This window comes from Diabrotica undecimpunctata, chromosome 10, assembly GCF_040954645.1.
Source record: "Diabrotica undecimpunctata isolate CICGRU chromosome 10, icDiaUnde3, whole genome shotgun sequence".
Lineage (NCBI taxonomy): Eukaryota > Metazoa > Arthropoda > Insecta > Coleoptera > Chrysomelidae > Diabrotica > Diabrotica undecimpunctata.
In genome coordinates, this window is record NC_092812.1 from 2717157 (window position 1) to 2738304 (window position 21148).

The 21148-nt window shown below is 32.8% G+C and overlaps 1 protein-coding gene across 2 annotated transcripts in view; it reads left to right on the forward strand.

Annotated features, from left to right (window-relative positions):
• Positions 1–21148, forward strand: part of Apoltp (Apolipoprotein lipid transfer particle) — a 1459665-nt gene that overhangs the window by 953899 nt on the left and 484618 nt on the right. For both annotated transcript variants that reach the window (XM_072546518.1, XM_072546519.1), the window contains one exon: positions 16806–17030. In XM_072546518.1, coding sequence (XP_072402619.1) covers positions 16806–17030 — 225 coding nt within the window. The remainder of the gene's footprint in view (positions 1–16805; positions 17031–21148) is intronic.

The following is a 21148-nucleotide window of genomic DNA, read 5'->3' on the forward strand; positions in this document are numbered from 1 at the left end:
CGTAATTTTATATGGACGGCGTAATTCATCACTTGACCAAGTGCCAAAATATGATTTTGGGATATTTGACTTCTATTAAAATTCACTATATGTTACAATTGTCGTAATTTGTTGTTTTCGAATACAGTTTTTTATGTTTCTTATAAGTGCGAAATAGTAACTTTTCCAATATTAAAGAAAAACAAAAAAAAAAGTCTTTTGGTCGACTTACGATTTTCGCCACATTGTGTAATTGTGTTATACATCAGTAGACCAAGCGACATGGAGGTCGTTTGGTCTAGTGATGAGTAACTAAAATATCACTTTTAGTGAATTATTGGTAGGCCACAAGCTATTATTTCTTTTTGGATATGACAAAAATAGTCGTTGTTTTTGAATATTTTATATTACTTAAGAAATTAATCAAAAATATAAAGTCTTTTAATGTCGTCTTCTATTGTATTGTTTCTGAAAAGAGAGCAATACAAAGGTTTTGCATCATTTGGTATTAGGTGCGTTAAAGATTGTCGTTAAGCTTTGGCACAAAAAGTGGCTTGCCTGTAGGCCACAGAGGAATCAAGTGGTTACTTACGGATTGCATTGCAACAGGCCATCCTTTTTAAAAATCCTTGTAAAGATTTACTTCAACTTCACTAGTGTTAAGTTTTCATAAAAATAATGAGTGGTATATCCTTTCTTATTTAAATTTCTCTTGTTTTAAACTAGCCTTACTGTTTTCTATGTCTGACTTACGGTTTGTAATCATAGTTTCTAACTTCTTTGTTCCAACGAATTCTTCTTTTTTCATTCTGTGAACTACTAGTGGTTTCTTTTTACGGGATTTTTTCATTACGTTTATTTAATCATTAGCGATATATAAACGTTGTTGAAATTTTAGGGCATTTTCAAAATCTCCAAAATCACTACTATTGGGTAAAAGCTATGACTAGGAAGGAAATAGCGTAATGTAATTTTTTCAATGGTAGGATGAGTTTCCAAAATCGTTTTCAGAATCAAAACTATTTTGATGTTGCGGTTTTGGCCGCCACAAAAGTCTGACCAAAAAATTACATGTCTCGCAGAAGTAACATTTTCTTCAATATGTTTCTTAAGACAAATGCCTACGTTCTGGGCTCCCCGACCAGCTTCACCTTCTATCCAAATATAACAATGACCTTTGTTATCCTTGGCGCTATGGATACCAAGATTGTAAATACATAATTGACGCTTATATATATACAATATTTATAGAATTGTAAATACATAATTGACGCTTATATATATACAATATTTATTAGAATTCTCGGAAGGGGAAGAGTTTTTCTTTAAATCAAAAAAAAGGTTTCCACTTCTGGTTGATAGTTGCTTATCTTCATGTCTAGCTTTCTTCTAGATTGTGCATTTTCAGCTTCTTCTAAGTGCACATTTTTCTTTTTTTAACTTGCTTAATTGTTCGTTATCTGCGCAACTTTTAATTTCTAATTCGAAACAATCACATATACTACAAGTAACTTTTTTCAACTTTTTTCTTTGAAGATTAAATCGTGTTAAAAACATTTTTTTGTAAAACGCAAATTTAACAATGTCATTGTCTGCTTCTTTAATATACAATTCATACATTTTACTTAGTGTTATGTCTTTTGTTAGGTATTCTCTTTCTGTGTTAGCTCTTCTGTAATGTGACTATTATAGAAAAATTTAAGCAATAACTGCCACTACTTCTTAATCTAAACGCCTCAACAAGTTGCCAACGTCACTATTGTTAACAACGTTTATGTACATATATGTTGCCAAATATTCGATTTACAATCATTAAAACGCTCGCAAGAGGCGCTTGGTCTACTGATGCAAAACTAATACACAAAAATTAGTCGCTTGCTCTAGTTATGCAAAATTCAAAATCCAAAATAAAAAGAAAGGCACTTAATCTTTTTAAATATATCTGGTTATCCATTACTAACAGGTTAATGGGATTTATTACGTAGATAGTTTATGCTTTTTTCCACCTTCTTCTTTAAGTTCCATCTTCTATCGAAGTTTGGAAATCACCATGGCTATACGGACTCTGTTGACTGCCGCTCTAAAAAGTTCTGCACTACTGCTTTCAAACCATTCCCTTAGGTTTTTAAGCCAGGATATTTTTCGTCTATAACTATTCTAATTATGTGTATAAATATTAAGAGTATATCTAGAGATAAAGACACTCCACTTTACATATGCGCTTAACAAAATGCAGGAAGCACATAGATGGCCAATCCTATGGTATTTGGTATTAAGCTGATCGCTGAAAATTACATATTAAATGCAGACAAAGAAGCAAAGAAAAACTTATAATGAAAGAAAACAAAACCAGTTAGCTGAGAGGACCTTTCAACGATGTTGAGCTTGGATCCGCCATCCACGTATATAATGAACAATATTACGGCTCCTGGCTGAGGATCTGAGCACAAAACTAACTCTAAAATTTGAACCAAAAATACAACAATGGCTAATATCCAAAGTCTTTAGACAAGCAAAGCAAAGACAAAGTTGTTGCCTTGCTTAAACCTGGCAAACACTCCAACGACCACAAAAGCTATCGGCCAATATATCTATTTATTTTGTCAGCTATACAAAATACTTCTGCACATGATCCTTAATATAAATCGATAATAGAAGAAAAACTCAAATTAAAAAAAAAGTGGCTATATATGACAGGTTAAATCATATACGTCACAAATACTAAATCTTGCCCAACACAGCAAAGAGAAGTACGAAAAATATCAGGTATGAGGAGTGGTATTTGTTAATCTTAATGCCACTTACGACACCTTAAATTATAGGGTATTTCTCCAAAATCTATGTAATATCCCCTGAGGTAATAAACTCACTTGTATTATCCGCGTATGCCTACACAACAGAAAATTTTTCGTATCACTCAATGGTAAGAATAGCAGATGGAGAACGTAGAATAACTGTCTCTTTGGGGTCCTGTAATGGCACCTACTCTGTATAACATTTACACAACTCATACCAGTAAATACTAGGACTTTTATTATGTAGACGATACATTATCTATTGTTGCACAGCCAAAAACTTTTGTTGGTGAAGTGGAGAAAAATCTAAATCATACCTTAAATACAACAAAACTAGATTATAACTCAATTTTAAGCCAAATCCCGAAAAAAGTCAGGTGTTCTCCTTCAATGTCCCTAACAGAGACACTTTCACAAATCTGAATATATACCTGAACCAATAGTGTCATGAAATCCTTAAACTCTTGACTCGCTATAAATAGCTTAAAGATAGTTTCTATCACACTTTGTCATTCACAGTACTTTTTTTAAAATCAAATGCCAAACTAGAACCAGAAAGTAATATTCTCTGCAAACTTGTCAGCTAAAAATGTGAAGCACATCCTTCCACCCTTAAAACGTTGACGCTTGAACTCTATGCTTCTGCTGCCTAATATACCTTGATAGTATAAGTGACACCAACACATACTTAACACGTAGATTTAGTTATAAATTAGTTAGCCAAATTCAGCAAATATTAAGACTCACATCCATACATAAGCTCTAGAATATCGTAGCTATCAATCCACCTAATATCCGAAGATAAGTAGCTAGAGAGCAAAAGAAACAAAGTCCAGATTCGTAACATCCACTCCACGAATATCAGCCCATTTTATGACTAAAATCAAGGAAAAAATGGCTATATCAACAAATCTGCAAGATATACAGACAAAAATAAGCTGCTCCTCGACATCTGATCCCTCGAAAGGAACTTTCTTATGGTAGTTATCTTTCTTAAATCTGCCAGGAGGACTCTGGCCTGCAAACACCGGTTTACTTGTGTGCATGTGGGGTGGTACAAGACTTATTACACTTTCTTAGTAAACTTTACCATTCGAATCGCTCTTTTCTGAAGGGACAAGGTTTATTTATGTGAACTGAACATGTAAAGTACAGTCAGTAAGCTATTACTTATATAGATCATTGCAAATTTGACACTAACTCCACTTATATTGATTACATATTACTCCTAAATACGAGATAAAACATTCAGAAATATGTAATATTGGTGAAGTTGTATAATTCGTGTTAGATAAATTAATCAGTCTTACCTTTTTTGTGCACTACTACCCATTTTAACAAAAAATATCTATTTTAGCACATAAATATTTATTTCGAGATAACCTATCCAGAATTATATGTAGTACACAGATAAAAAAATAAAATAATAAAATAGAAGAAATAAAATAATAAAAAGCTGTATATAAGATATCATGAAACAATGGATGAAATAAAAGAAGTTCTTATTAACCGGATTCTTAAATAAAACGTATAAAGACATACGTTAACAAAATATATTAGATAATTTTCGCATATGAAAAAACACATCCAACTTGGTAATGAAATCCTTTTGTATCTATAAATCTATTTTTAGAAAAGCACGTACCTACCAAAAACAGGTATTTGGTAGTACACATATCTGTTACATACTGTAATGCGTATGAATGATAACAAAAGTAAGGAGTCCATATGGACCGTTTAGAATATCCGCTGGAAATAAACGGCTTAATCCCATAGTTGCCAAACTATCAGAGCTTACTTAAACCTATATACTTATGGTTCCAATATACACGGAAAAAGATCTGAACGACCCCTATAATATATACACGTGAACTAAGCGATATACATTCATGATACAGGGGTACTTAGGGGCTCCACAAAATTTTTAAAAATTATGAAACTATGCATGTTGACGAATCGACAGAGCCAATATTATGGAGTGGTCAAGTGAGCTCGGTATATCGGTGGCCACTTGACCATGGAGCTCACTTGAACCTGAATTTTAACATGGGCGGAGTCCACTTTATGCCGTAGATATATATATATATATATATATATATATATGTATATATATATATATATATATATATATATATATATATATATATATATATATATATATATATATATTGATACGATTGGGGTTTATTCAAAATAATTTACAAGTTATATATTAGATATTAAAAGTAGTTGGTTATTTTAAGAAGTTATATACTAGAGAATTTTATAAAAATATATTTATGTGAGGGCATTTTTAAGAAATTAGCATATAATAATTGTAAAAAGTTGTATTTTAGTAATTATAATGTGGTAGATATATTTAAGTGAGCCATGTGACTAGACAACCAACTATACATACTCTCCAAGTGACATTTTAGGAAATAATTGGGAATATAAAGTGGGGTTATAATAATAATGTTAGTTTAAAATGTTTAATTTATATATATTTAATGATTTAAATGTTTATTCTGATCTGAAAAGCCTAAATGTAAACAAAATTATCAATAGAACATTAACGAATTCTCCAGAATGCAGAATTTGACCTTTGTTTATGTTTTGGAACATTCTGGAATAATGTTTATGTCGGTGGATCGAACAGATACTTTTTTCGAGAACATCCATATAGAAGAAATAGAACTAAATCGAACATGATCTCTTACCAGATGGTTCTGGAACATCCAAAAAGATATAAATACCCGTGATTTGGATTCAAGATAGCAGTTTTTAGTAAGAAGGTCCATTAAGTCAAGCAGTAATTATTGAAGATTAAAAAAGTATATTAGAAGAATATTGGATGGATATTGGAAGAAATTAAAATTATATTATGATTGGAGATTAGTATAAATCAACTTATAATAATTGGATATTGGTATATTGAAAAGAAGAATAAATATAAATGCAGTTTTGCTGATTTGCTTGGTGGTTTATAAATGCTGGTGAAGAAAAATATATCTTAAATTGGTAGAAGCTGATAATTGGAAAAAGTAATTTCACAAAAACAAGGATAACCGAAGTACGAAGACATTTAGTGCTGATTAGAATCTATATAGTGGAAAACAGTTCATTTAGGCATTCAGTGACAGAAAGGTACAAAAATTTTGTTAATATAATTTAGTTAGTGTCATAACAATTTCAATTTTGAAGATAGTTTGTTTAAATTTTACATTGTCTATAGAATTTAATTAGTTTCATAAGAATTTCAATTTAAAGATAGTTTATTTTAAATTTACATTAGCTAGTTTAGATATATATGTGTGTTTCATAGTAGATCTAATAAAGATAATTTAAAAAAGTACTTACAAACTAATTCTTTGAGAACCGCGATAAAAACCCTATATATTATATTATTAAAAATACTCATTGCTCATCATTCAAACAAACAATACATCATAACAATATATATATATATATATATATATATATATATATATATATATATATATATATATATATATATATATATATATATATATGAGACATTTTAGTTAAAGGAACAGTTAGTTTTTGAACATCGCGTCGAGTTTTTAAAATGCAACGCAATAAATGTAGATAAATTATATAATTATTAGTGTGAAATAAATTAGTTATATTGTACAAATAAAGACTTTAAATAAACTTATAAGTGTTATAAGTGTAGAACCTTTGATAATAAATAAAAACAATAAAATAGATTAATAAAAATATAACAATATACTTAAAATGGTGAAGAGATCCAAAAGACCAATAGAAATTCTTTCGTAATCAATTCAGGAAAATGCCAAATGTACGATTTCTACAATTTACAAAGCAAACAGACCATAAATGAACTGATATGAGGAATTTAAAAATTGCATTCCATAACAAGTCAACATATTTAAACAAAAACCCATCGCATTTTATTACATTCAGAGATTCATTTGAAAATCAGGAAAAACTGATATAGTGTAATTAATGAAAATTATTTACTAATAGGAATACCTATCACTAATTTAAAATGCGAATTAAAAAAAAAAGAATTAAAGAAACAGAATGACTCAGAATAAAATATTCTACTAAATCAAACTTAATAAAATGTCAGAAAGTGATAGTTTTAAATATTAGGTTACTCAAAATATGCAGCAAATACTGAGACTATATAGAATGTTTGCAAATTTTCTAAGCACATTCCAGTATTGCATGATATATGGATATTTTAATAATAGTGTCAAAAACTAATAACTTTATTATAGAAATGCCAAAATACTCATATTTCTCAAAAAAGATATAATGTAAATTATGTTGCATCGCAAAACCTTTAAAATAAAAGTTGGTCCGAGAGACTCTTACTGTGTCTGAACATGTGAAGGTCTTTCTGTATGTTGCGAATCGTTATTTAGGTTTTAAAGTGAATAGTTTGATTGTAAATTTACTAAATTTCGGACATTTAAACATAAACGTGTAGTGTATTGGAAACTGCTGTTAACTCTTGCCTACCTGTAAACGTAAAGGTATTATTTAAAATCAATCTATAATTGTTGCATTTAACTGTTTCTTTTGTTTATCTTTGAACTTTTTTGTGCTAATTAGTGAAACACTAATACATTTCAAATCACCCGCTTCACCCCAATTTTATAGGCAACCAGTAATACGACATGGTGTGTTGTTATCTAGATACTGGTCAATAATTACAACAAATATGGATAATTCTAAATCTGTTGTTTTTGACTACAAGGGCAACAAAATTAAACAAAATACTTCAAACGTAACAATATCAATAATATTAACGAATGACGGAGAAAACAACACACCTACAACTTCATACGTTGCTGCAGCTAAAACAAGACCTGAACCTATTTTTCCAAAAAAAGAACAAGCAATTATCATACATTTTCATCCCAATCTTGTATTATTTGACTGCGTTAAAGCAGTTGGAAACATTGATAATCCCAAAAATGTTTGTTTTGCATCGAAATCTGAAACAACCAAGTCAATACACAAGTGTGTATCGACTTATCAAGAACCGAGCTTGTAGATCAGCTTATATAGAGCATTCCACTGTAACTGTAAATTCCGTTGAGCTAAGTATAACCTTCGGCCAGGAGCGCCCTAAATAATTACATCATCAGGCGCGCCGCAGCAATTTGCTGCCATGTAGTTTCTTATCGTTTTCGACGCTTTTAATTATTGATTAACTGTATCGTTATTTATTTTGTCAAAAAATAAGAACGATTTAATAATTTAACTAATTTTAATAAATTATACAGCAAAAAACTTTTAATTTATTTGATCATTACAATTAATACAAACAATATTAGATTTAGAATGTCTTTTACAAGTGAATGCACTACATTGTGTACATTTCATAGAGGTATACGACTCTCCTCTCAGTGTCTTGCAAATGTTTTAAAGTTTTTTGGCCACATTGCGCGAAGAGACAATGACAACTTAGAAAGACTAATTGTGTGCGGAAACGTAGAAGGACGTAGAGGCAGAGGACGCTCACCTATCCGATGGTCAGATCAAGTACAGAAAGCCACTGGAGAGACGTTTTCCGAGTCCATGAGAGCAGCCCAAAATCGCAAGAGATGGAGAGAATTGACAGCCCGCATTGTAGGAAATCACGATCCTCAGCAATGAGGAAACGACAAGAGAGATACGACTTGATTTTTTCACTGTAACAATTGCAGCATCTACCACGTTTAGCAGGATTTTCGTCTTCTTGATGGGGTACTGGTTGCTTCGGAAACATCCTGGACAGGAACTGGTTATATCACGTGGAAGTGTTTTAATTTGTGATCGTGCATGAAGGTGTTCTTTCATCAAGTTCATTGCAAGGTTTTTGAGAAAATGTCTCCTTTTGAGTGATTTTCCAGAATTTGCAGCGGAATGTAGAGCAAAAGCATTTATGCCTCCAATATTCATTAAATTATAGAATATAACACACGGCCATCTTTTAGCCATTCGTGAAACAGTGTATGATGAACATAATTTATCTACAGTATTAACTCCTTCTTTTGTTTTATTGTAATCTAAAATCAACTGTGGTTTCTTAGTATCCATGTCAACTGTACTTTCGTTGTGCATAGATGATAATAATATGACTGACTTACTTTTACGCTGCACGTAAGAGGTAATCATATAATCTTTTTGAAATCCAAATATGCTAGATTGAACTGCCCTTGATTTATGTGGAAGAAATTCTTGAGGAATTTCTCTTTTGTTTTTCTTCAGCGTCCCAAGCAGAATAACTTTCTTCTGCAGCAAATATCTAGCTAACGGAATACTAGTATAAAAATTATCTGTTGTTATGTTTCTTCCTGTCATTTCTACGGACTCTATTAGACGTTTTACAAAGTCAAAGGCCGAATTTGATACGTCGTATGGGCCCCTTGACTGTTTACCGCAATATATCTCTAAATTGGCGGTATAAAATGTTTGAGCATCACATAACGCGTACAGTTTAATCCCGTACTTAGCAGATTTGTTGGGTATATATTGTATCCAGCTACACCTACCTCTAAAGGGATGGAGCATTTCATCAATTGTTGTATAGTCTGACAAATTGTATGAGTTTTGACAATTTTTTATAAATCTGCCAAAAAACGAGCTAATGGCCGACAGCTTGTATATTTTACATCTATCACTCCTTGTATGTTTATCATCAAATCTTAATGAACGTGCAATAAATAGGAAACGTTTGTAGCTCATGACTGCTCGAACAATATCAATCCCTGTCCCATCTTTTTCCCAAAGTTCCATCACATTTGTGTGATTGCCGTGCTTTATGCCAATCAAATAGAGAAGTCCAAAAAAGGCCAATAGCTCACTCCTGTCCACATTCCTGCAATCTCTATCTCTCAAATATTGCGTTTTATTTCTATGTTGATTTATATACAAATTGGTAAAAATTAGAATTTCATCAACCATATCAATATTGATAATAGTAAAAAACGCATCAATTTCTGTTTTTATTTGACGTGCAGTTCCTTTTAATCCAGGTGGTACTCTCATTATATTTTGTTGCTTTGTCTTATATGTGACAAAAGAAGTTTTATACCACTTACTTGTTTTATCCTTGCCAATGAATGTATCTTCAACGTTTTCGTAAAACACTTCCTCCTCATCTGACATATCTTGCTCTGAACATGTATCGTCTTGGTTCTCCTCAATTTGTTGTTCATCCAAATCACTATCACTTTTCAATATTTCATCTGTTTCATCTTCAATATCTGTCATAATTTTTAGAATTTCCTCTAATTGTGCTTGGGTTAACACCTTCTTTGGATTTTTACGAGACATGGCGTAATCTAAAATTATAAAATATGTTATAATATAGAATTCTACAATAATCTAATATGTTTCATATATATTATTAATTCTTATAAATAATTATATTATTAACAATTTTACTTACCAATAAAATTTCAATTTCTTGAAAAAGATATATAATATATTAGTTATTTCAAAAACAAATTGCGCGAATTTCACTACCAGGCGCCTTGCAGCAATTGTCTGCCTCGATGTACTATTCACAATAAAGTACGATAACTAACTAATTGGATTTGGATTTCACAAGACGATGATGCGTACCGCGACTAAGGATTAACCGATAAGGGAATTTTAAAAATACACGTACATAGCGTATCTCGTTAACACTTTACCTGGAAATATTGAGTTTACGCAGCAAATTACTGCGGCGCGTCCGACTGAAGGATAAGAAGATTAATTTCTCCAACTACGAGAATATTGATATCAAATGTCTGTCCATCCATACCTAATGAGGTCATAGAACAAGGAGAATAAGTTTGGATTTTCTTGATAAAGATTATTGATTGTGAGAACAGACGAGGCGGTTAAGACTTTCTTGGATTTTTTAGTTTTATGCTTTTTATGCACGTTTGCATCGGATGAAGGCATTTTTATGTCTTTGATGGGTAAGTTAGTAGATGTGTTTGTTACTTGGGAGGTAGAATCGCTGAAGTCAGAACAAGTTCGTTTCTGGCCAGTAGCAGGAGGAAGAAATTCATTTTTTGCGGCAATAGAAGTGGTGGATATATCGACAGTTTTTATCTGTTGACTGGGAACCGTATTTTGTGTTGTGTTTGGTGGTGCCATATTGTTTAATATTGGGGTAGCAGGGATGGGTTCAGCTGGGGACGTTTGTTCATTAGGGAGAGGATTGCTAGGGGGATTTTGACAGTTATTTGCTGTATGTCCATGTTTTTTGCATAAAAAACATGCCATTTTGTCAGTGGAGGGAAATATTCTATACGAATTATTGTCGAATGGAATTATTAATGAAGTTTCAATTTCGAGGCTATCTGTGGTTAAAGAAACGTATACCTGTCTTCTGAATTTCATAATATGCGTAAATTTATCACCAGGGATTCCAGCTTTAATATATGACACTGTTAAATCAGTTGGAAGACCTAAATCGTAAAGGTGTTTTTCTATAATTTCATGAGGTATTGATGGACAGACGTTGGAGATTATTAGTCTTTTGGCTAGGGTTGCCAGTTTTCTTATGGGTAGTTCTACAGAGTTGATTGTAATCGTAGGGTATTCTGTTAAAATATGTTCGACAAGTTCAGGATTTGTTAAGTAGGTGCATATCCGATTATTGAAAATTCTTGAGGCGAAGCATATGTTTTCGGGGCTAACAATGTTACCTATAGCTTTGACGTAGTCGAGTAGTAATAAGTTTGGTTCAGCATGTATTAATGTGGCTTGATCTTTTTTGGGATATTTCGGTTTGGGTTTTGACATAGTAGCAATTGCATATGAATTTGGATTATTACTGATGATGTTGTTTCCAGACATGGTGTTGCTAACTGTAGGAGAACCTTGATTTAAGTTGTTACTCATGTAGTCAAAAGTTACTATTTTTGGTTTTCTTGTAATAAAATTTTGACTGATAGGCAGCAATTGTAGCGCATATCTGTATTACTGGTTGCCTGACTAATACTTCGCCGAACCAGTCCTTAATAGGACTGGCTTATGTTAAATGTGATAAAAAATGTCAACACAGTTGAATGTTTTGGTAAGAAAAGTATTAATAAACAATTTCTTACCGAATAATATTACAGCTCTTGATATTAAAAACTATACACAACATTTACTAATCACTTTTAATGGTTAAATACTTTTAAAAACTGGTATTTACTGCGATAAACAGACAATTTTTACACTGATTCACAGAGCGGTATGTACTCGTTCGAATAACATACTGTCTCGGAAAATTAATTAAACCAAATAATTTTGTGATACTAAACTATTAAATAATTTATTAAAACAGAATAAAAAAAAATAGTCAAATTTACAATTAATGAAAGTCATATACCATGTGCGCTAATTTACATAATTAAAATTACAAATTTATTACAAAACCTATACAAATTATTAATAATTGTTTGGACTTGTATTCAGATAAACGATCTCTTCTCTGTGTTTTCTTTTTTAAATTAAATCAAGGCAAAAAATTTTCTTGAATCTGAATTAAAAGATTATATTTATTGTGAAATGAAATCACTGAAAAAAATATTAAAAAACCAAAGTAATTATGATCTAGTTATGATCGTGGTTGAAAGTCTTTGTTGATTATATGGCAAACTAACCTTTTATTTCCAAGAATTCTCTACTGGCTCCCTTTGTTCTTACGACTGTCTGCCCACCCACGATCTGCCCACATTTTGCTAGTACTCTAAGTTGCACTACACACGTCTGATATCCCCTTTGCTTGTCAACGTCTCTCGCATACACTATCGTCGCAACAGTCTATCCAAAAGCTCCTGGAGCAAACTCCTATCTCACAGGAACCCAATTTCTTTCTAGTCGAAAAAAATTATCACTTGATATGTTTCTTACATGATATACTTTCGTTGTCTACTGCTACCAATCCTTGAAATCCTTGAAAGCAAGGAGAAACCACTACATTAAAGATCCATGTGGATATCTTTTGTACATCTATCATGGCTACAGCTTTGAGAGTGAAGACTACTGATCATGTATATCGGAGTGCAAGATCCGGCAGGGGAGGAATAACAACACAGAATCACGGGGCATCTCAGGTCGTTAGCAAGCGAAACCCCCAAGTAAAAGGAAAGGATGCGCCTAGAAAAATTAAACAGTATATTAAAATATGCACCTGGAACGTTAAGACCATGTACGAAGCAGGCAAAATTTATAATGCCATCCATAAAATGGAAAGACTGAATATCGATATAATGGGCATCAGTGAAATGCGATGGCCTGACGCCGGAAAATGTCAAATAAACGAGCACCAAGTATATTACTCTGAAAATACAAAAGGTCAACATAAGCATGGCGTCGGAATAATTTTAAATAAACAAATAAACAAATACGTTACGAATTTTGTTCCAATATCCGAGAGAATCATGCTTATACAATTGGATTTATTCCCAGCAAAATCCAACATAATCCAAATATACGCACCCACAGCAGACAAATCAGACGAAGTAATAGAGGCTTTTTACTACGATTTAAGGAAAGTCCTAAGTAAGTTAAAAACCAATGAAGTAACGCTAGTTATGGGTGACTTTAATGCCAAAATCGGTAAGGGTAGTTATGGTGAAGTAGTAGGTTCATGGGGTCTGGGTGAGCGCAATGAGAGAGGAGAACGCCTACCCACATTTGCTACGGAAGAAGAGTTGGTAATTACCAATACACTCTTCAAATTACCACACAGAAGGTTGTACACATGGCGCCTACCCGGTGACACGTCAGAAAACATCACAAGAAACCAGATTGACTACATTTTAATAAATAAAAGATTCAAAAACTCAATAACATCAGTGAAAACCTAATCTGGTGCAGATATTAAGTTAGACCATAACCCACTTGTCTCTAAGTTTCGTCCGAAATTTAAAAAAATCCACAAATCTAATCCTATAAGATACGATCTCAAACAACTAAGAGATGATGACATAAAGCAAGAAGTACGGGAATATCTGAAGAACAACATATCTAAGTCAGAAGTAGTTATTGATGTTGACACAGAAATAAACCACTTAGAAAACATTGGGAAGGAAATATTAGACCAATACCTGCGACCGAAAAAGACAGAAAAGATGATGAACAGAAGAAGAGAATCCAAGCGGAAAGACTACGTTGCATATCAATTTTTAGACAAAGAGATAAAAAAAGCTGTCAGAGCAACTAAAAATAGAAATCTGGAAGAACAGTGTGAAGAAATCCAGATATTGGAACGTAAACACGATTCGTTCAACCTCCACAAAAAGATCAAAGAAGCAGCAGGCATATATAAATCAAAAAGGCCGGGTCACTTAACGGACGCCCAAGGAAATCCAAAAGTTGATATTGAAGAAACAAAAACAACAAGGATGAACTATGTGACAACAACATTTGAAGACGATAGAAATGTACCCATCACACAAAATAAAAATGACGATACCCGACCGCCTATTCTCGAAGCGGAAGTAGAAGCTGCTATAAACAACATTAAGTAGCGAAAAGCCGCAGGACCAGACGAGTTCTACTCAGAATTTTTGAAAATTATGGATAAAAACGAAGTAAAAAGACTTACCTTGATCTTTAACAATATATACCAAATTGGAAAAATACCCCAACAGTGGCTAAGACCAACTTTTATAACAATCCCTAAAAAACCTAATGCCAAAAAATGTGAAGATTATCGAATAATAAGCATGTGCCATCTCCTGAAAACTTTTTTAAAAATACATAAAAGAATATATAAAAAGTGTGAAGAACAAGAATGACAAACACACAATTCGGCTTCAGGGATGCATTGGGTACTCGAGAGGCACTTTTCGCAATACAAGTTCTCTTTTAAAGATGTAGAGACGTGAATTGTGATATATATGTCTGTTTTGTTGATTACCAGAAAGCGTTCAATAGAATAAAACATAACATGACGAACTGATGAAAATATTAAATTCAATTGGTCTAGACAGCAGAGATTGCCGTATAATAAACAATATCTATTACGAACAAACTGCAGCTGTTAGAGTTGGGGATCAGTTAACAGACGACATAAAGATAAAAAGAGGTGTGTGACAGGGATGTATATTGGTCCCATTATTGTTCAATACATATTCAGAGCACATTATGAACCTAGCGCTAACGGACATAGACGAGGGAATACTTATAAACGGAGAACGATTGAACAACATAAGATACGCTGATGGTACTGCCATTTTTGCAGACAGTCTTAAAGGTTTGCAGACACTTGTCTCCAGGGTGGCAGAAGTAAGTAGCAGGTTTGAGCTTGATTTTAACATAAAAAAAACCAAATACATGGTTATAAGCACAAATAGGATACCACCTGGTCAATTACTAGTTAACCAACAACCTATAACACAAATCACCAACTTTTCTTATCTGGGTGCAAACTTAAATGAACAGTGGGACCAATCGACGCAAATTAAGATAAGTATCGAGAAGGCAAGATCAGCTTTCGTCAAAATGAAAAAAATCTTTAACAGCCACGATATAAAATTGAAAATAAAAGTTCGTTTACTAAAATGCTACGTATTCTCCGTTCTTTTCTATGGCGTGGAGTCATAGACCTTAACTGAAGCATCACTGAAGAGACTCGAAGCATTTAAGATGTGGTGCTATAGACGCATGTTGAGGATTTCTTGCATAGACAGAGTTACCAACGAAGAAGTACTACATAGAATGGATAAAGAGCGCGAACTAGTCAATACCTTGGCCATATAATGCGCAATGAACAACGATACAACCTACTTCGGACCATACTTCAAGGTAAAGTGCATAGGAAAAGAGGTCCAGGACGAAGAAGAATATCCTGGCTGCATAACCTGCGAAAATGGTTTAACTTAACCACTACTGGACTTTTCAGGGCAGCAGTCAACAAAGTCAGAATAGCCATGTTAGTGTCCAACATCCGTAACGGATAGGCACCATAAGAAGAAGGACTCCTTGGCTTCTTCTTATGTAGGTACTTATTTTTAGCATCGTATCTACTTTCCTGATTGGTTGTCTTCAGCAACCACCCTAGACCCTGATCAGATGGTAGATCAGTCTGTGAGTTCGTCTGAACACCCTCTGTGTCCGATTTTTCGCGAGGATGTTTCGTGTCTTTAGGAGTCTTCTTGTGGCTTGGTGAAAGAGGTATCTGATCCTTTTCTAAGCCATCTCCCTCAGTGGTGTGTACTTAAGCCTTTCTTTGATGGTTGCATTTGTTATTCTTTCTTCCCATGTTGATCTGTCGATGATCTTATAGCATGATTTTTCCGTTGCTTCAAGTTTCCTCTAGCTGTACTCCGCAATGGAACTCCAAACTGGGACAGTAATATAGCCTTGTACTTTTTTTGTCTTGTTATAAACAAATAATCAGATCTTATCTTATCATATCTTAACAACAAATGGACCAGTGTGCTTTAGCAAACTTTCATTTTGTTGAGTTTTAATAGAACTTTAATCTAATATAATAAAAGTTATTATATAAGCGTTTTTATAAAAATTTGGCCATTTGAATAAAATACCATGTTACAACTTTGAGCGAATTTGATCTTTTAAAAGCTTAAACTAAGGTTTAAAATCTAAGATTATTTTATAATTTTATGGCCACATTTTACCAAAGTCACGTATTTTAGGCTTTGAAACAGTCTGAATCAAAAAGTGCATATTTTACCCCTTCAACGTCTCCTAATTAATAACTAAAAAATGACTGTTGTATGTATTATAGAGTTGTTCCTCACATCGCCCCTTATAAGAAGATGTGAGCAGGTTTCAATAATTTACTAATTACTGCGAATTTTTTTAAACAGCACAGCCTGGGCTATATGTCAATGATCAAGAAAATAATTCAATAAGAAATTTTTAAAAATTTAGAAACCATTTGTCTCTAGAATTTAAATTATAAACTTTAAATTATTGATCATTGGGTGTTTCATATTATTTTCGAATAAAAAGAATAATATTTATAACAAGAATATTTACTTTGTTGATTTTATTTTTCTAAAGACCACGTTTAGTAATAAAATGAATGATTCCACCCGTTAATTTCAGGATGAAACGTTTGATGCTCAGAAAGTTGTCATTAACGTGATCTACCCCCGGCGCAGCTTCACGGCTCAGGGTTTCTACAATATAAGTGATTCAATTGTATCAACTGACGTGTCTCTGGTGTATGACAAGGACAATAAAACAGTTCAAGCGGGACTGGATTGGAGACGTGCCTCGCTTCATCGCGAACAATTATTACTTCAAATTAAGCATCCTTCTTTTGAAAGGGTATGTATGAATATTGTTATAGTTTATAGTCACTGTTTTTATGAGCAGTGTGACTATTAGGAACAGACCAATATCTTTTTTATTTTCAGGTATATTAAATTCGTTAGCAAAGAGTAACCAATTAGATTATTTTACAAAGATATGCAAAATACGTTTTCTCAGGAGTTTATGCAGACGTAGCTATATAAATGCCATTCTATAAAAAGTATTAAACATCCTTGCAGAAACAAACGGAAAACTTTATTATATATATATATATATATATACATATATATATATATATATATATATATATATATATATATATATATATATATATATATATATATATATATATATGTATGTATATATATATATATATATATATATATATATATATATATATATATATATATATATATATATATATATATGTATATATATATTATATATATATATATACATATATATATATATATATATATATATATATATATATATATATATATATATATATATATATATATATGTTAAGTCCTCTGTTAAATCGAACCAAACAGTATTATTGGTTTTTGATACTGTTTGGCCCTGAATGATATCCAATAAGAAGATATTATGTCCAGACGTGAGGTTAGTTAACTGGATTTAATATTGTGTTGTTTTAGCGTACATCAGTTGTCATCATATTAAGTTACATTATTTCGTTCGGTCAATTAAATAACAAAAAAAAAACGGGATAAGGGTGCTATTTTAGTATTTAGTATGTGTATATGGACAACATGATGACATCGAGAGGCCAAAATTATTACAAATTTCACTAGCACAAACCCAGTGCAACGAAATATCTGAAAAACCTGTTATAACCTCAAATTTTCCCGAAGAGAACGGTAATTAAATTACATGTGTTTATCATAACAAATTTGGTTATTTTTTTACTTTTAGCTTTTGTTGCTGCTAATACCGAAGAAGCTGAGATCGTTATGGAGATATATTCAACCGCTAACAGCGTGAAGGACATCCCGCAGAAAAATTTGAAAGTTCTTGCAACCGGATGTGGCAATGCTATAGTGGATATTATTGCTTTGAATAACGATATGTAGAATACCAGATTTTTTAGTAAAAATAATGTACCTTCTTGCAACAGGGAAGAAACTCTAAGAAAAAATATAGACGAATCTGAACTACTAGAAAACTAACGAGTACATTTTGTTCCTCCTCCTCCTCAGTCCTAATCCCTTTTGGGATGTAGTGACACCATCAGGCTTTTACAGTTTTTTCACGATTTTCCTCCAGCCTTCCCTGTCCTGGGCTAGTTGTTCGGCTTTATGTAACCCTTGGTTAATCAATATATTTGTTTGATCTACCCAACGGCTTAGAGATCTTCCCCTAGGTCTCTTTCCTTCAACTCTACCCTCGACTATCAATTTTTCATCGTACCTGTTCTTCTAGCCATGTGTCTCAAAATACTGCAAATATCTCTGTTGTATTTGTTTAAGCAGTCTATCATTTACTTTAAGTTATTCTAATATCGATACGTTAGTGCGATGATCAATCCAGGATATTCTTAACATGCGGCGGTATACCCACATTTTAAAAGCGTCTAGATTATTTGTATCCGCTTTCTTTAAGCTCCACATGCATATGTGGCTATGGGAAAAATGAGTGCCCTTACCAGCCTTAGTTTTGTGTGTATTGTTATGCTAGAAGTTTTCCAAATTGTTACCAGTTTCATCATAGCTGTTCTAGCAATAGTCAACCTTCTACGTATATCTCTGTCACACCCTCCGTCATTTGTTATTAGGGACCGCAGGTATATGAAACTATTTACTACCTACTTCAAAGCCCCCAATTTCTTTAATGTGTTAAAGATTATTCCGAGCTCTGCCTACCATCATGATCTTTGTCTTACTCCTATTTAGCTTTAGTCCATATGTTTTGCTTTTCTCCTCCAGACATCTCATTATGTCTTCCATTCCGTCTTGATTTGCCGCGATTATTAAAGTGTTATCAGCATATCTCAAGTTACTGATTTTTTGACCTCTTACTGATATTCCACCCTTCAATCCATCTAGTACCCTTCGTATAATGTGTTCGCTGTAGATATTAAACAGAGTTGGCGAGATTATGCATCCCTGCCTGACACCTGCCTCTGTTCTGAAATGATCGGAATGGGTGTTTATTTTTACTATGCACTTATTATTTTCATATAGACTTCTAATAAGTTGAATTAAGTGGTGGGGTATTCCCATTTCCGCTAGTATGGACCATAGCTGCTGCCATTTAACTTTATCGAAGACCTTTGTGTAATCCACAAAGCACATAAGCACAGGAGTATTGAATTTACAAGTTTTTTTGATTAGCTGTCTGACATTAAGAATGTGTTCTCTTGTGCCTTTTTCTGGAACAAATCCCGCTGTTCTTCTAATATCTGAGGCAATAGAAAAGCTTTTAGTCTTTCATGTATTATATGAAGTAGAACCTTGCTTGCATGGGATATTAGGGTTACCATTCTGTAGTTGCTGCAATCTAGCGAAGTTTGTTTTTTGAATATAGGAATGAAAGTGGATGTTGTCCAGTCGTTGGGCCCTTCTCCGGTTTCCCAAATCTTTTTGCAGATTATATGCATAACATTTACTCCAACATCTCCAGTCTTTTAAAACTTCTGCGGTGATCTGGTCTGCTCCACGAGATTTTCTATTTTTTACCTTTTTAATTGCTTTTTCTACCTCTGACTTTGGAATGTTTGGTTCTCTCTCTGCAGTGATCTCATCGTGATTTGCATTCTGAGGATCATCTGCATAAAGACTTTGACAATATTTTCTCCATACCTCCGCAATCTATTTCTCTCATTTACAATATGTTGTTTTTGATCCATTATTGTTTGTATGATTGGTTCAAATTCCATGGATAGATATCGGACTTTGTTATATAGCTCATGGGATTCATACCGGTTTGTATGTCTCTCTAATTCCTTGCATTCATTATTTATGTTTACTTTTATTGTCACTACATGCTTTTTTAACCTTGCTAATTCGTTTTTGTTGCTGTCGTTTTGATATATGAGAGATTTGATTCTCCTTCGCTCTTTAAGAAGTTGCAGCATTCTGTCTGTCATCCAGTGTTTTCTCTTAATGAACTTTTTTTCGGTTCTGGTTCTTTCTATCAAGGTTTCTATGGCATTTCTGAAACATTTCCACATTTCTTCTGGGTTGTCTTGTGTGTTCAATATACTAGTTTCCTCTAATTCATCTCTAAATATTTTCGGATTTGAAATCTCTAACCTGTTTAGATTTTGGTGCGGCATTGTTCTTTTTAGCTTCATCTTGAAGCAAGCCCTTAACAATTTATGATCGGATCCACATTCAGCTCTTTGTCTAGTTTTTTCGTTTGTAAAATATGTTTTTCATCTGTTTCTAATCAATAAGTAGTCGATTTGATTCTTTTGATTCTTGTATTCTACATTTGGGCTGGTCCACGTCTATAAACAACGGGCATGATGTTTGAACATTGTGTTGACAATGGCAAAACTGTTTTTGGTTGCAAAATATATTAAACGTTCGCCTCAGCTGTTTTTAATACCTCACCCATAGTTTCCTACATTTTGGATGTTATCATTTCTTGTTTCTCCTACCTTAGCGTTAAAATCGCCCATGATTATGAGTGGTTCTTTAGATGAAATATCTGTTTCTAATCAATAAGTAGTCGATTTGATTCTTGTATTCTACATTTGGGCTGGTCCACGTCTATAAACAACGGGCATGATGTTTGAACATTGTGTTGACAATGGCAAAACTGTTTTTGGTTGCAAAATATATTAAACGTTCGCCTCAGCTGTTTTTAATACCTCACCCATAGTTTCCTACATTTTGGATGTTATCATTTCTTGTTTCTCCTACCTTAGCGTTAAAATCGCCCATGATTATGAGTGGTTCTTTAGATGAAATATTTCTTATTGTGTCTTTAATACGGGAGTATACGTCTTCCACTTCATTTTTTTTTATCGGTTGGTAATCATACACGTATTGTGAAACTTTTTTAGTCACAATAATTGCAACACAATTTCTTCCTGTGTTATTTGCTCCCGATATGTATACAACACGATCTGCTGTTCGGAAGTGTCCTTGTCCTTTCCAATGGGT